The sequence below is a fragment of the Thermobia domestica genome, chromosome 10 (genome assembly GCF_964235325.1).
Source record: "Thermobia domestica chromosome 10, izTheDome1.hap1.1, whole genome shotgun sequence".
Taxonomy (NCBI): domain Eukaryota; kingdom Metazoa; phylum Arthropoda; class Insecta; order Zygentoma; family Lepismatidae; genus Thermobia; species Thermobia domestica.
In genome coordinates, this window is record NC_137463.1 from 221,006,121 (window position 1) to 221,024,709 (window position 18,589).

At 32.6% G+C, this 18,589-nt stretch overlaps 1 protein-coding gene across 4 annotated transcripts in view; it reads right to left on the reverse strand.

Annotated features, from left to right (window-relative positions):
- hlk (hulk) overlaps window positions 1-18,589 on the reverse strand; it is a 266,967-nt gene that overhangs the window by 79,233 nt on the left and 169,145 nt on the right. For all 4 annotated transcript variants that reach the window (XM_081729126.1, XM_081729125.1, XM_081729128.1 and 1 more), the window contains 4 exons: window positions 14,730-14,870; window positions 14,140-14,322; window positions 12,003-12,140; window positions 11,063-11,245 (listed from right to left, as the gene is read on the reverse strand). In XM_081729126.1, coding sequence (XP_081585252.1) covers window positions 11,063-11,245; window positions 12,003-12,140; window positions 14,140-14,322; window positions 14,730-14,870 — 645 coding nt within the window. The remainder of the gene's footprint in view (window positions 1-11,062; window positions 11,246-12,002; window positions 12,141-14,139; window positions 14,323-14,729; window positions 14,871-18,589) is intronic.

Here is an 18,589-nt window from a genome sequence, read left to right on the forward strand (position 1 = left end):
TTCATTATTATATATGGTTGTGATAAAGTTGCAGTACTGTAAGAATTTCAGAAATGAATACGTTATCAGGAGTTTTCATCCCTATTATTTGGAATAAAAATTTAAATAAATATTTTTCAAGAAAACTATATTGTGCCTTTGCAAGCTGGAATTATTAGCACAATTGTTCTAATCATACGAAGGAATACTAATCAAAGTAAAACACCTTGAATAGACGAAATAAAAGAATATAGAGTGATGTATCTAAAGAGATTTTTGAAATTAATATATTATGGTTCGTTTAAATTTAGTCAAGTTAGTTGAGTTCACTGTTTCTTCCACAAGAATAAGCGAGACTACTTGACACGATAAGAAATAAGAGGGCTGAAAGCATGTACAAATGAGTGTATCTGCTTAATGAACTCGTTATAACTGAGTATCTATATAGCATTGAGCAGAGCAAATTTTGTAATGTTTAGCAGGTCATGTTTTGAATTTGTTACAATGTTGAAAAGAGTACTTCTGGTGAAATTTGGTTCAATTTGATTATCATTTAGGGTTTACTACCACGAGGTAAAAAATGGCAGTATGTCAGAAATTCTTACTTTCAGAACAATCACAATTAAGCATTGATCTGTTAGCAGTTGATACAATAGTTCATATTGAGTTTTTCGCTATCTTGAAATATTAGAATTGTTCAACAGATGTCTCTTGTAATGTTTATTATACCTTAGATGATATTCACTAAGTTACTTAAATATAACCACATTACTAAAAGCCTTTAAGAAATGTTTGATCCGAAAATAAAACTTAAACGATTGACTGAGAAATTTTATGTGTTGTATTTTATATTGAGCTGTCTGTGTAATATTAAACAAAAATTCATTATAGTTTTTCAGGCATTATAATCTAAAACATTACAAACACCCTGGCACATGAGGAAAGTAAACAGATAATACACAGAGCAGTGTTCTGAACGTGAAATTATACTGATAAGTCGTATGTTGATGTGTGCTGACAGTTTTATTTCTTTTAAAAGATAAATTGATACAGCAAAGCCAGCTGAAACTTTAACTACTCGTACAACGACGAACATTTGCTTAATTACACAACAATCAGGTGAAATGCCTGGAACCATCTCCGAAGTGGGGAGTATTGGCATGCTCTTTTACTTGCATCTAAATGAAAGCAAAACTGTTCGAGAAAGTGCTACTTTAGCTGTGGAAGCTGCTATTGAGATGTAGGACAAAGCATACCTACTCGTCTTCAAAAACATAATTTCAACTCTTGAAAAGATTTTTCATGAATCTTAAAAGCTAAAGAGAAATAAAAATAATAAAGAGAAAGGAGAAGATCAAAAACACTGATCGACAAAGAAATTACTTTCAACAACAGTCTCAAAGAGCTTTTTAATATTGCGTATAAAGATGCATTATTAATGATTAAAATAAAAGAAGATAGTGAATTTCTTCTAACTCAGAGGGAAGATAGACAGCGAGGAGAAATAGCAGGAGTTGACAGGATTTTAGAAAAGAATGAAGCTAGAACAAGTGAGAGAGCCAAGAAACATCAAGACCTTCTCAAAAGGAGTATGAGGGAAACAGAAACTGAACCTCATGTTTTTATTGCGTCCCTCATCTCTCAGCAGTGATTCTGAAGAGGTCGATACCCATTTCGGAATTGTGAAGGTCTTGAAGTGGATATTGGACGGCCTACTAGGAAAAGAATAAGAAAACAGTTTATAATATCAGGTTTGACAGCTGTACTGGACCGTACAAAGGTGAGTGATCAAAACACTTCAACATTGCTTTAGGCAATTGGAGAAAGTTCGGGTGAAAAATGGAATTTTCTGTAAATCGCTCTTCACTTCATCACAGTTGTATTAAGTTTAAAGAAATATCAGCTAAGGCATATGCAAGTTGGAACAGAATGTGGGTCAATCATAGAGTACCTACTGGCTTCGAGGGCCATGTGAGACAATGTATAACATTTTCACAATAATTGAATAGCCACATTCAGTAGAGAAACTCATTCATCGTACACTAACATCACAGGAACACAAAACAGTAACCAAAATATTTTACTAAAGGAAGAAAGGAAAAATTTAGTGTTTACTTTCTTACTTTTGACGACGTTGCAGGCAGAAAGCTCAAGGAAAAGGATGGAGTCGTAGAGAAACGTTGGTTTCTGTATTGTTTTCTCATCGTTGCCAGGTCGCGAGAGATAAGTCTCACGCTATTCGGTCGAGGGTTGGAAAATGCTTCAATTTAGTTTAAGAGATTACGTAAGAAATACATTTTAAATAATGGGTCAACCGCATCAGATGAAAGGTTTCATTGGGCCGGAGCCTGTCCGGGGGAGGTGTTGCACATGGCTGGTTAATCCAACGATGCTGTTTGTTATAGATTGGGACAGCAAAATGCTGCCAGATCTTACTGTCTTACTGGAAACAAAGTTGTTGATCGACTTCCTATTTTTCGTACGGGTGATGAAGTAGAAAAATTACTGAGTATTCCAAAAATTTCGACTGGAACTGGTTTGGAAATGAGTAAAACTGTTGTAGAAACGTTAGAGCGGTGGAAACATACTGATCGAGGATGCAATCGATTGTACGCTGAGGATGAGGAGCAAAAACAATTTCTCCTGCAAGTTGTCAACGATCACCAGAAGATATATCCAAATTTTTAAAAGAAAACGCTCGAAAATGACAAATAATATCCACTGTACAGATATGTCAGTATTGTAATGAATTGTATGTTTTGTTTGTTACGATATCCTTTGTTTCTTATGTTTTTGACACAAGAAAATCTCCTACGCATATATTGAATGCTAAGTACTATATTAAAGGTTATTGCATTTAATATTTAGAAAGAATTTAATATTTCAAACTTTGGTAGTAATCTCTATATTTTACCTAAATTTATCCAAATTTTGAGAAAATAACTCTTTCGAATATCGGATCGTTAGGGTGATGCCCTTACGAAAACCACTTTTCTATTTTTCTCTATATAAATAACTACTCTTATATATACATATATATATTCTTGTGAGAAGTACCTATGTTCAATTGTATTTAAGGCGATAATATTGTAAAAAATGTAAATCGATGGCTTTCTTTTTAACTAATTCATAATGTTAACTCAATGAACCACATTTGCAGTTTTTTCTGTTTTTATGTTACACTAGATTTACATATGTTCGAGCTATAACGCACGGGATGAGGAATTATTACTTGATTTTTTAAAGAAAATGGTCAGGTCTATCGGTAACCATATTTTACGGTCACATGAAAAAAGCTATTCAATTCTGCTTGGTGAAAGAAAGTAAAGCGGTAGGAGTAGATCATACAGGCACTATGGCAGACTTCTTCAGATACATGCAACAGAATCAGCCTTCATATTTACAAAATATTAGAACAATGAAGATCAATATACATAAAAAAAGACATTTTTTTGGTCGACATCTTCTTCCAGGAAATGGGCCACCTAAAATTTACCTGGGATGATGACTTCATCATCATCATCGTCGTCATCATCATCATCATCGTCATCATCATCATCATCGTCGTCGTCATCATCATCATCATCGTCATCATCATCATCATCGTCGTCGTCGTCATCATCATCATCATCGCCTGTGTAAAATTAGTGCTAAACGTATCCATGCATTTTTAAAGATATACGAGAATGGAATCATTGCATATTTCGTACAAACTGTTTCCCCTCATATCTTAATTCCATCAATTCTTTCACAATCATTTATTTTCGTTAATCATCCTCTCCTGTAGCCTAAAGAACATAATAGTGGAACATTAAATTAAAGAATTACAAGGATTTACAAACTACAAGGTGTCATATTGTGACGGACGCTCATCAATATCATTGTTAACTTTTGTCCGTGTTTGTTCTTTTAATATAAAAAGAACATTCAACGAATAGCGAAAGGAAATGGTGGATATTTCGGAACTAAATTGTGATTAATTAACGAATTCTTTATCTGTAAAACTGCTAAGTAATTCTGACTTTGAAATCGTTGTCAAGCACTGAAGTCAGCTAACTTTCGCAAGTCAACGTGTAAGATCACATATTGACAGATATGATGAGAGAAGTAGATTCATGGGTACACTCATGTCCAAAATTATTGTCGCATGTCTATAAATATGTTGTTGTAGGAATATAATTTGATAACGAATTCGCCCGGTATTTCTTACAATGTTAGTATGTGTATAATCGGCAAAGACATGTATGTGGCAAATTTCATGGCAAGAGAGCAGTAAATAAGAACAATAAAACGAAAATAAAACTTTATTGACCATTTAGCAACATTTTGTATTCCTCATTCTAATTTCGTATTTATAATTCTTTTCCTATGAAATTTACCACAAATATACATTTCCCAATTATACACTTAGTATCAGTATTAAAAGTACCCTGCAAAATCATTATCAAATTATATTCTTACAAAAAACATTTATAGATATGCGACAATCATTTTTGACATGAGTGTACATGTCCTTACGATTTCACCATGAATACAGGAAGTTCCGTAACCTCAGCTCGAGTCGAGGATCGAAACCACTTGGATTTTCCAAAGTCGTGGTAGTAATAGCGACGAAGACCTTATACCTTATAAGAGCTGATTGTTACTAGTATGTATTTCATCAATTATCGATACTCTACATCAATAATCTGAAGATATGTACCTGTATCATATTTGTCAATTCCTAGTCATGAGTCAGTGCTTAGGAAGTTTCAAATAGACAAGACTGAAGTAAGAAAATTACACATTAAAATCATTCCCCCACAAATCCTATTCTTTCATTTCAATAGAAAAGAGTGTTCATGAATATTGGTGTACAAAATTATCGATGTCTAGATTCCTAAAAACTTGGTTCTTGCTATGTAAATCATAGATAACACATACCATAACCGCATGGTGAAGGCGCCGAGTATCATATACTATTATACTGCCGATAAATATATTATACTACCGGTAATATATTTACAAGATGCTCAGTATTTTATTTTGTTGTTATAGTAGCTTATATTATATACTTTTGTAAAAAAATGTAGTTTTTGAAATAAAAAGGAAAAAAGGAATCTTTAAGTTTTACGTCTCATGATTATGCCAATTAGGCTAGAGACGGTGATGAAGATGGTGGAATGGTAGAATGAAGAAAGTGGAAGGAAACGGGAGAACTCCGAGAAAACCCACGAGCACGGGGTTTATTCACCACAAATTCCACACGGTGCGAGCTGGGATCGAACCAAGGACCCCAAGCACCGGAGGTGAACGCTCTACCACTGAGCCACCGCGTAATAAGGGTTTGTTTGGTATGTAGATTCAAAATATGTAATACCTGGTGTAATGTTCCTTGAAAAAAATATAACTTTGTGTTGAGTTGGACATACTGTTATTCTGGTAATATTGAAGAGTATGCCAAATAATGTCCTCTTGTCGAAATTTCAGCGTTTTGTATTTTTAGTTTACAAGTTACAACGAAGTTTCAAAATCAATTATCCACTCTGTATATAAAATAAAATATAGAGATAGATCAGTCCTCGCTATCTATCCTGTTTTTGTGTATTGAGTTCTGTTTTTTCTTTCGTCAAACCTACCTAACAATTTTCTGTTTCGTAACGAAATTACTAGAAACCGTGACCTACTTTTTTTTTTTTTTAATAGTTTTTACACTGTTCTCAGCCTAGGAAGTGAAAACGAATACCAAGAATTTTGTTAACATATGATCTGCGTATTCACTGGCGCAACTGTGAAAAACAGCGAGAGCCTGGAACAAGATAGGTAACATAGCTCCTGATAAAATTATATAATATATTTTTATACGTCATATATAAATTTCAAGATATTTGTTTCATACTATTTAATATTATGAGTATAAATATTTAAAAACTTTTGTTGCTGACGTTTATTTTAATCGGAAAATTCTCGGAACATTTTCAGAAAAAAATATTAAACATATGAACACAGCTATACCATATTTAGCAGAAGAAAAGGTTCTAGATCATTTTCTGACTAGCCGGGGAGACTAATGAGAAAAGCAGGTGTAGAGATACCATGTTCTTTCACTATTCGAAAGGATATGAATAGCGGATTAGAAATAAAACATAACCTACTGAATGTTGAATTTGTTGATTAAAGCGTCGTATTTAAGCATTTTTAAAAGAAAGATAAAGAGCAATCAAATTGATCGAAATATTCTTATATCTATCTTCGTATATATATATATAAATATATTTTATGAAAGGATTTTGACTTAAATTCAATCATATAAATTTAATTTTATTAGCTTTCAAGTACTATGAACATTTTTCAATATGCAATGATTCCATCATCATATAATGCGATATATACACAAAATAACACATTTATTTACATTATAGCGCATATACAATAGCATTTAAGCTTGCTTTAGTTACTATAGACATATATATTGTTAGAGAAAGAAACTTTTAGAGAAAGAAAAGCCTCAGTAAGACATAAAATATATTTTGTTTGCCATAAAAATTGTTATCACGGATATAAGAAGAAATTTTTATATGATTAAAACAGTAAGAAAAAGAAATAATCAGCATTTGTAATTATTAAACATGACATTTAATTTGAGTAACTGCCTCTGTTTAATAATAATGAAAGAACCTTAAAATTAAATCTTACGTTTCTGATCGACAAGCCAATCCAGAACATCATCTTCATCTTTTAAGTCTCCTAAAAGGAATATATGTACACATCATAACATTCTTAATGATATTACAAAATAACCTAGAAAATTTTCTAAGGATGAAATATTTTTTTTTGTATTAGGGTGAATCACATTGAAGACAACAATAAATAACAAAACATAAAGAGAAAAAAATCTTTTTAGAAAACACTTTTTAGAAAACACAATTATTATTAAAATACACAGAGAGATTGAATAATAAAAAATCTAGGATTGAAGAGAAATCTTTAAGTTATTAGTAAAGGTTTAATATTTTGAAATCTGTTTTAAAACACGATGTAGTTACCGTTCTGGAGAAACACTTCAAACAGCGGCAAGTCCCGTTTTTTTCAAAATACAGTTTGAAGTCATTTCTTAACATATCCTACAACTTACTTATGCCAAATCTTATCAAATCGTGGAATGTCATTGTGAAAATCAAACCTAAAATTAGGCCTTAGCGTTATTGGGAACGGAGCTCACAAAGAGTTTATAGCATTTCCTGGTATGTTTTATTTAATGGACATACTACAATTTGAAGTGTTGTTCCAGAATTATTATTTCTTCCAAGGATCTGAAAGGAAATATTCTCTGAAAGATAACACAAATTTTTAAACAAACAAAACAATCATAAAATTATACTTTTTTTTAATAAAATAAATTTAGTTTTCGTAATATTCTAGATCAAAAATTAACATTTTAAAAAAATAAATAAATCATTGCTAAATTATTAAAATCAAATCATATTAGTTTGTAAGATATAACAGTATGATTTGTTTCAAACTATTTATTGCAATAAAAATTCAAAAATTCAAAAATAAGTGTCACAAATATAAAAACCTACTTTCTTGTAAATATTGCATTTTGAGTTATAACTTTAAAGAAATAATTATATACTTTATTTATATCAATTAACATTTATATAATTCATTATATATGTATGTAAACGAAGAGTGAGTCGGTAAGTGAATATTTCTTGAAATCAATTTGAGAAATTTCTACATTTATTTGAATTGCTATTTAATGAAAAATATTGTAGTGTTTCACATATTGCTATATTATAAATTGTAATATTTCTTATTTTCTATTCAACAATAACTCTTAAGATTGTTATGTTTCTCTTAGGGTGTAAATTTGAATATACTCTGTAACTGTAATTTTTTCAATGTCTCGGCTAAAAATTATCAACTTTGATCATAAAAATAGATGGAATAGTTTTAAAAATTTTGGGACAGAAGTGTGCAGTGAAGAGTTTAAAACTATGCTATATAAAAATTCTGTGATCTAGATGACTGTTGTTTTATGAAATTAGAAATTAGATATTCACTGTTTTCAAGATAATGAATTAAAATAATATCTTCCTTGCGAAGAATGTAGAAAAATCAATAGTTGGTTACAACTGTTTCCACACTAACGCTTCCTCTTTATCACAAGCATTTCACAAAGTCTACAAATGTATAGGTCTTGTGTCTGAATGATAGAAGGCAACATCAAATACAGGTTTAATAAACACATTACAGGTCAGAAAACACCAGCAAAGAATATTACTCTTCGCAATGTCGACTGTACTACAACTCTTGTTGTTCTTGAATAAGCAACAGAATAGTGTCTATAGTAATGAACATCTGTAATAGTTGAATTCAAATATGAGAAAATGCGAGGAACCAACCAAGTTTTCTTGCATCATACCCACCATTGATACGAATTCACTAAAAGTTCAAAAAGTGTGATATTTAACCAGGAATCAAACTTGGCTCTCTGGTTTACCATGCCGTTGCTCTAAGTGCAATGCTAATTTTTTCCCTTATTACTACACTCTATTATTCAGTTCTTATTTGAATTAGAAACGGTCAGTTTTCAAGAACAAGTAGCCAAAACTAGACACACAAGTAAGAGAAACTGAGATAAATGGCTTCTATCCGATAACTTTTAAACAAATATGATATATATTGTAGATAGATAGATATAAATATTGTGGACTATTATGCAGGGAATTATTAAATGACGATGCTTTGTACTGTTGCACACTAAAATTTACTTGATCTTTTATAAATTCTGAAATTTATAAATTAATTCGATGTTGAAGTTATCAACTGTAGTGTAACAGTCTTTATACCACTTTCCGCTTTTATTAGCTCCCACCTTAAGCAGACGTGAGTTCATGTTTCACTCAAGGTGCATTTCTATTCGAAAGTTGACATAAAACGAGAAGTAAATTGCACATATCTTTTTGTGATTAAAAAAAAAATTGAAATGTATTTGCGGCACTTAAGAACTTTGCTTTGGCGGTTGTTTGTATGTATATGTATACTTACATGTGAATACAAATTTAACGAGATATGTTACTTCATGTTATTGGAACTGTCTACCTTCCTCCATGCTTTCATAAGCAAGTATCAAATTTAAATACTCCGACACACACACACGTCTTTGCGCGCAAAAACATGTTTGTTCTATTTTTTCTTTATCTATACATATAAAACTGAAAGTGACAATGTTTGTGACTTAATAACTCTTGAACCCCACAACCGATCTCGATCAAATTTTCAACATAGATGAGGTTTGGGTCTGGAGTGGTTTTTATCATTTCACTTTGATGGTGCAACTTAGGGGAGAGGTGATATATAAAAATAATCGAAAATGACCGAAATTAGTGTCGAATCCGTAGTTTTCGGGATCACTGAGATGAACAGTAACACTTTCAATGCCGTTTAAACACAAATTCAGCCCTACAACTTCAAGAGGGGGATATATATTAATACACGGTCATTTTAAATATATACGGTAAAGGAGTGTTGATAGACCGAACTCCGTAATAATGATTAGAGACAATTATGTGACTTAAGTAAGGGAAAACCGTACAAGTTACTTGACGATCTGAAAAGTTCATCTTCAGTGTGTTTATTTTGTAAATGCCTAACCGAGTACTGAATTTCAATAATGTTTGCAAGAATTACATTGAATTATTATTAACGTTTATTATATCTCCCCGTCCGTTCCTTTCATTTTGTGTCCCTCCAAACATATTTTTGTTGTCATCGTAGAGTAGTGTGTTGTATGAAACAATCGACAAATGTTGTTAGAACCTAAGAGGCATTTTATACATACATGCTTCAGTTATATAAAACTCTCTTACTAGCACAAGATCCGTTCTTCGCACGGAGAGAATACGTTTGACACCAAAACTGTCACAAATCAACTTAGGGAGCCCAAAAACTATGAATTCGACATTAATATCGGTCATTTTCGATCATTTATATATATACGGAGAGAATACGTTTGACACCAAAACTGTCACAAATCAACTTAGGGAGCCCAAAAACTATGAATTCGACATTAATATCGGTCATTTTCGATCATTTATATATACTCCGACTGCCCTCATGTCGGTTGTTGGAAAAATGAAATGAAATATTTGAGTTTTACGTCCCACTTTTATGCCAGATAGGCTAAAGAAGACGGTGATGATGATGAGAAATAAATGAAATGGTGAAATGAAGAAAGTAGGAAGAAATGGGAGAACCACGAGAAAGCCCACATACACGCTGTTTGTCCACCACAAAGTCCATTTGGCGCGAGCTGGGATCGAACCAGGGACCCCACTTACCAGAGGTGAACACTCTACCACTGAGAAGGTTGTTGAGTGGTTACTAGTTTGAATAATCGGATAAAGTGTTAAGTGATTATACTGAGCCTATGAGGAGCATTTTTATGTTAGAATATTTGACAGTACGAAGATTTATAGCTAGTGTAAAGCAGAGTTTATAGATTTATCATATATTGTATAGTATAAAGATATCTGTAAATAAGAATGTAAAAGAGGCACTGATTATTTCTGGAAGAGAAGCAATGATAATTTGTATGCATATATGATTTTTTATTGGTTACTAGTTGGGCTTATGTTACTACAACGATTATAGTACATGGACAGCTACTAGAGTCTTAAAGAATAGAGTAGCTAGGAGAATATATGTTCTGACGTATGTGGTATTCCATATTTAAATAAAGACACGATATTAAGGTGAGTTAGATTTACCTTTTGCTTCACATGTATAAGTATCTGTATCTTCATTTCGTTAAGAATAACATAGATTATATAGTTTTTACAATTCAATTTTAAAATCTTCTCCTATCTTCATGATCAAAGCTCACGATCTTTAACCGAAATATTGAAGAAATTACAATTATTCACAACCAAAGAGTAATGTGAAGTAAGACTTTTTTTATTTGTTTATTTGAACTAAACCATTTATAACAGTTACGAGAAATTGTCCGAATAATATGTTTCTGTGATTATTTTTGAAAGTTCAGTCACCAAAATACAATTAAATGATTTATTAAGTTGTGAAAGAATTTTTACATTACCGTCATATACGATTGGAACTCCTGTTTCGTAATACACAAGAGCAGGAACACTGAAAATTCCAAGCTCATTGGCTAGTTTGGAATCTGCAGTTTTCACAAATTGGATTCCTTCTTTGTCGGTGTCATCATCAATAGTTTCTAGTTCTTCCAAAATTTCATCACAAAGTTCACAGTCATTACTATCTGAAAAATAAAAAAAGGAACAATAACAGTATAATACAGATTCTCTTGTAAATTAAAATGACCGAACAAGGAAATTATAAGCTAGTAACACTTTAGAATAAACTAAAATAGAAAAGGGTTAGTTTTAACACAAGGCTTAATTAATTTTTATTTGTAGCAATAGAAAGGGCAAGTTTAACAGAGTGCAACTATTTTGTTTATTTGAAACAATAAAATGGATCAATGCTGTCCTGAAAAAACTGTTGCTTATTTCAGACTTGGTGTCTACACGGAAACAAAGGAATTTTAAACATTTTTTTATAATTCTTAAACGGTAGGTAGTAGTTTTGCCAGTGAATATTGAGAATAAATCATTTTATTTATTTTAATTGTTAATAGTCCTTCAATATAATTAGGTAGTATGCATCATTGCTGCCTCTATGAAGGAAGGTGATCCGATTAAACCTAATTTGTTTACTTACAGAACTATTAGTATATTGGAACGGTTAATTAGAAGTATTACTGATATCTAAGATTCTATACCTCATTATACTATAATATCCACATCTAATACATTTACTGTATTTTGTACCATGATCTCATCAGAAGATCGTTTTTAAGGAACCTGATTTTTAAGGAACATATCTAATATTAAATGTAATACAATTAAATGCTCTGTGAAACATAAAAGGAAAAAAGAAAGTACAATTTTGTGCAATGACTGGAATACAGTATTCCTAGTAATTTATCTCTAATAATTAAATTAATTAATACTTACAAAAGAATACCGCAAGATGATCTACATCCTGTACAAGAAGCTGTAATGTTTTCTTATCAACATTTTCAATAACATCTGGAACAGATTCATGAAGAGCCAATACCCACTCTAAAATATCCTCTTCTTCCATTAGATTTCCTAGAAAAATTACGATAATATATAAATTACGATAATTAAATGCAAGATTAATAAAGAAAAAAATAAAACTTTTAAGAGTAATATGACAAGATTAAATTAAGGATATGATAGAAATAATTTGTCACATAAACAGAGAAAAATCTTTATATTTACAAACTATTGTGATTTTTATAATGCTCGAGGAGACAGAAACATAATTCTATAACTTGTACATTTTGATTTGTACATCTAATTTTGGAATGAAACTTCAATAACATAATACTTGTTGACATAAATGCCTCCTAATTTTTATTCCAGCAACCAAACATCTTAATGATAAATATCTTTAGAATCTAGATTCAAATAAATTCATATATATCTGATTTTAGGCCAAATATTAGCAATCAGACAAATTAAGTATAAAAAATAAATGGTATTGAAAGAAGATTTATTTACACTACATTTGCAGAAGAGAGCAGAACGTATAATGTCAATGTAACTAAATATCTATATAATGATTCACTAAAACATTTGAACAAACATTTGAATTGTAGACGAAATTGGTAAATTTATTATCATGTTGTTACGTGTAAGAACTTGGGAGTTGTAGGATTTCATATTATATAAGGCACTTCCAGTAAATAAGTGTACTATATTTTTTGTAGGTTTCAAAAATTTTATTTAAAACAAAACTTAAACATGGTCAAATCAGTACATATATGAACTATTTTTCCACGTAGTCGCCATCCTTCTCGATGCACTTAGTGAGACGAAGGATCAATATTTTATGCCTTGATCAAAGAAGACTGCCGTCACCTCTTTTTGCCCAATTCTTCAACTCCACCTTCATTTCTTCGTCAGTTGATTTTTTTCCCACTCATGTGCATCTTCAGGAAGGTGAACAGATGATAGTCTGAAGGCAGGAAACCGAAATTTCATCCTCTGTTACAATAGAGTGGAGAAAATCACCACCTTCAAGTTCATACCGCTCCAAAAACTCTTTGGAGGTTGCAATTCGATTCAATTTGTGCTGCTCTGTCAACTGTTTTGAGACCCATCTTACACGCAGTTTATGAAATCTGAGTGTTTGTGTAATTGTTTCATGCAGCAGAGATCTGGAGATTTGTAGACACATCATCGAAACTTCATCCAAAGTTAATCTGAGGTCGCCAAAAACAGCTTCCTCAATTATTTCAACAAGCGAATCAGTCAAAATCGACAGTCTTCAACTCCTTTGCTCATCGTGCACATCCATACGGTCGTTTTTAAATTCAAGACACCATTTAAACACATTCATACGATTCATAACTCCTTAGTCATAAATTGATTTGACCTCGTTAAAAACTTCAGACAAAGATTTTCTCTTCACAACGAGATAACGGATAACGTTGCGAATCTCTCCCTTGGCGACAGATTTTATCAACATCTTTCACAGGAGACGTTAATGTGGCCACAGTTGTGATCGTAGTGACGCGTGGTTGGGCTCGCTGGAAAGGGTAAGCTATACGGCAGTATAGCTAACATAGCAGTAACAAATTTCCTCTGCCCGCGAAGGCCCTAGTACACTTATTTTGTGGACGTGCTTCGTATATACGGTTTAATTACTAATTCATTTTATTTTTGAAACATGATAATTTTTACCATTTTCACTCATGTACGGTTTCGATAAGTGATTTTCTTCCCTCCCAGTTAAGCTGTTAGCAACCTTGCTTTTAGTGATGGTGGCTCCAACTCAATTCCTAAAGCCAGTAAATGGATTTATATCCCGTGCATTATATATCACACATCAACTTAAAGATATTTGCCTCATATGCAAATTCAAATTGCCTTTATTAAAGCGGACAAGATTCAGCCGAGGCCATTCTAACACCTAACCCTTATCATTATTTTTATCATTACATAGCCTCATTTCTGAAAATAAATGTTAAGCTTTTAAAGAAAACTATTCAAAGTATACAAGTAGAAAGCTGGCAGTTTTTAATGGAATAACTTCCTTAACTCCTAATTAGATATACTTTACCTGTATATATTTGTGGAAATTTATTCCTATAATAAATTAAAACTGGAAGTGAAGCAAGATCAAATTCTTCTGCGACGCCTTTGTCAGATGATTTTACGAAGTCAATATCCTTTTCGTCACACTCGTCATCAATGTTTTCCAATTCCATCAAAATTCTGTGACTCTTCTTATCTTTATCATCATCTAACAGGAGAAAGGAATATGTTACATCTTATGATGGATTAGAACACAAAAAGATGGACATAGCACAATATCATTTTAAGGTACAAATAACGTATAGTAAAATCACGTGTCCTATTCTCATAAAAAGAGAATCTTCACCATCACAGTTTACAACCTTCCTAATTCTTAATTTTAAATATCGGCAGTATCTGTTAGCATTGTTTGCTGTTTGCGAGGAGAAAGTTAAAACGTGGAAACAGGAAAAACAACAACAAAGATACGGGTATCTCACTAGAAAGAAATGGAACCCGTTCTTAACTTTTAAGTTAATTAATTATAAAGAAAGCAAAACTAGAAAACAAATACGTTACTTAAAATATGATAACACGTTAAACAATATATTAATAAGTATGAGAAGATATACGTACAAAAGAATACCACAACGTGTTCATTTTCTCTGAGCATTTTCTCCAACATCTTTATGTTGACATCTTCTATCATGCCGGGAACTTCAAGTGTTTCCTCGTCTGTAACCCACGCCAACACCTCATCTTCATCATCCAGGTCACCTGCAATTGGGAAGTAGTCATTGCATATTTGAAGTAAAATTTAACTACAAATTGTCTTACATTTAATGAGCCCATTAAATGCAAAATTCGTGTTGTCCATACAGAGATTTTTTTTTCTTCAGAAAATAGGAAGGACTACTGCGAAGCAAATAATGTATTAGGTTGGTGTGACTCAAATATCTAATTTTATATCTGAAGGGAAACTACTATCTATAATGCATCCAATTGATGGATTGAAGTCACGCGTACGACGCCGTAAGCTCCGTATACGTTCAGAAAAGAGACAGGAACACCAACCCGGTCAGAACACAGTGCATTATTGAATAGTGTGAATATGCGCTCGTCTGGGAATACATAATTACAAGTTATTCTTCTTCGTAAGTTCAACTCGTAGCTATTGGGAGATAAAGATTTAATTCCTGGTAGGAGCTCATGTGGTTCGGATTCCACGTTAAGCTGTAGGTCTACGTCTTGTACAGTCTCGGTATTCAAATTGACGGTAAACTCCAAATTAATCAATCATTTACGAGTTCAAACTGGAATATTCTGCACATCTAGATGCGATAAACACCAACAGTGCATTTGAGCCAGATGTGGTTAATAGACACACTATGCGTTGTTGATTTGTGAAATTTCGTGTCAGTGACACAATATTGAAAACTGCGCCCCGTTGCTACTGACCGATAGCATGTTCACACTCGTGGAAGAAAACCCTCGGAAAAGTTTTCTTGTAATTGCAGATAAGACAGGGATATTCCATACCTTTGTTGCAAAATTAAGATGAAAAAGCTGGTACTACACGAGTTGACACAAGCCAACAAGAGGCTGCAGGTCTGCAATTTTCTGAGTGTAAGGAAAGAATACCCGAGAAAATTTCCTACATCGGATTACACCTTCAGATGAAAAATGGATCTGCTATGAAATCGCAAACGGTAAATCTACATATATATCTGTTGATGTGACACCATTACTGAGGATCATTACACTGCTAGTATCCAGCAATGGTCAGCAGACATGGTATTATCTTTCTGCATGACAATGTACAGCCACATGTTATTTAAAGGAAACTGCAAATTTTCCATGAATTACAGAATGAAACCGTTCCTCCCATACTATATTCTTCTGAGTTCTTTACACTGACTGTCACATATTCCCTAAGCTCAATTACTTCTTGACATAGAAGAGCCTCCCTAATGACTAGGCCAGCGTTTCCCAACCGGTGTGCCGCGGCACACTAGTGTGCCGTGAATGGGCCGCTGGTGTGCCGCGAGGAATCGAAACAAAATTATTAATTTTATAGCAATCAAATTGTAAAACGTAGGGAAAAATGTATATTTGTGTTTCACATTACTATGAAACTCTACTATGAATCTACAATTTTAAGTTTCATACCGGGTTACTATTCTGTACATTTCTAATGTTGAAAAAAGTATTTGTTATCATTGTTCTGACCATTATTGCTTCTTTATTGTTGCAGACTATTTCGTAACTTGAAAATTTAAAATATCATTCAATCCTTTCGACAAATTACCTACATTTGTGTTTTAAAAGTAAAAGAGATTTGTTTGTTCGTTCGTTATTTAGTGATCTTCCTTCTTAGTAGTAGGCTGGATCCAGTTTTTTAAAAAGGAAGCGTATTTTTAAAAAAACCTGAGTCCAATATTTCATTGCAATTTTCTATTTTTAAATTAGAATGAAAAATAAGCATAACGATTTACCACGGGGGGGGGGGGACCAGTGCCAGAGCTTTCTTTTCTGTGAGAAGGAGATCAATAATCATAGAAAAAATACCACTGTGTTTCATATTTACAAATAGTAATATCTATAAGTGTGCCGCGAGAATCCAAGTAACACCCGTAGTGTGCCGCAAGTTGAAAAAGGTTGGGAAACGCTGGACTAGGCGGTGCAATATGCGGTTGAGGATTTCTTCGCATCGCAGATTCTAGACTTCTTCTTTCGTCATGGAATCTAATTGTTGGCTTATGGATGGCAAAATTTGTGTTTGCACCCGGAGATTACTATGATTAATCAGGAATTGTGTAGTTTTCTTTTGTTCTTGACCTTTGAAAGTAAAACATCTCAATCAGACCTTTCAATCACATTAACCCAATATTTGGCAAATATTGCGTTTCACAGTTGCTTCAAGGAACATCGGGAATGGGATTTTAAAAGCCTTTACCAACTAGAACTGAAAACTTTCATGTGAATATTATATTTCAACTGAAGTAAGGTGAAATTTGCATTTAACGAAGGAAAATGTTTAAAACGCAATCTTTTTTTTGGAAACTTCTACTACTAGTTATATAAAATATATTATTACTCTATGCCTACTGGTAATTAGAAGAATTAGAAATTAGATTTTTGGGATTTCGGCATCTATGATCATATTAGTCCGTCACATATGAGGGATGACATCACTCGGCGATTACACTATAAGAGGAAAGGGAAGGAACAAAAGATTGGTGAAGGAAGGAAGTGGCCTGGGACCTGTATGTTAGATACCATTCCGCCATTTGCCTGGTGTGAATGAGAAAAACCCAGGAAAACCTCACTCAGGATGACTGCCCTGAAAAAAGCTCTTACACTTTAACGAACCGAGTGCCTCTACCGGGAATCGAACCCTGGACCCTACTGATAATTAGTGCAAATGGAATAATTTAAGTAATTGTATATACTTCAAGTCAAATCTTCCTCAACTGAAATATGAATTACTTTCACAAATTACTCGCCCATGGTTGGTCATTAGGGACTGATAAATAATGGATTAAAAAAAGAAATATTTGTTATGTCATTGGAATCTACAGAGTAACTGTTCCAAAGCTTATCCAATCTACAGTTCTTTCTGTGTATCAAAACCCTTTGTCGATATCTTAGAACGTCAAATTGAATCCTTAATATCTGTTTCAAATTTAGTCTAAGTCTCCTTTTCTCTTCAATTGAAATAATTTATTCATGATTCATAGTATATTAAGTCCATTAAGATTTAAGAATGACACACTTGATAGAAAAGCAATTGAAATAATTTTACATTTGAAAAGTAAATGTTACTGCATCAATATACACTACAAAATGATCCTACGCTCAAACAAGAATATTTATTTATCTGACTATAAGTTTCAACTTGTAATTTCGTACCTTTAGATATCTTATTACTTATATATATAGTTTAATATTGATGAAGTGAAAGAAGAAAATAACGAAAATTTCAAATATTGTTCTGCCATACACTTGAATGACTTTCCTTAGGATATTTCCATATTTTACGAGACTACACTTTTTAAAGACCAATATATAAGACAATTACAGTTTATAATGATAACTAACTACCTCTATGGCCTATGGAACCCGGAGGTTCAATGCAGCGTTCACAAAAGCTCTCCACTGATTTCTATCCTTAGCAAACTGGATCCGTTTCTACTTTGTATTCCTATTTCTGCGAGATTCATCTTAATATAGTCCTCGCATCTGCACCTAGGTTTTCCTAATAGTCGTTTTCCGATTGGTCTCTTTGAAAGCGTTCCTATTTTCTTCCATTCTGGCTACGTGACCTGCCTACGTAAGCCTCCTAGATTTGATTTCCTTAACAATGTTTAGTAAACCGTATAAATTATGTAGTTCCTCGTTATGAAGTTTCCGCCATTCACCATTCCCGTTTCTCTTGGATCCGAATGTTCGTCTTAGGATCTTGTTCTCAAACACTTTCAGTCTGCGTTCTTTCC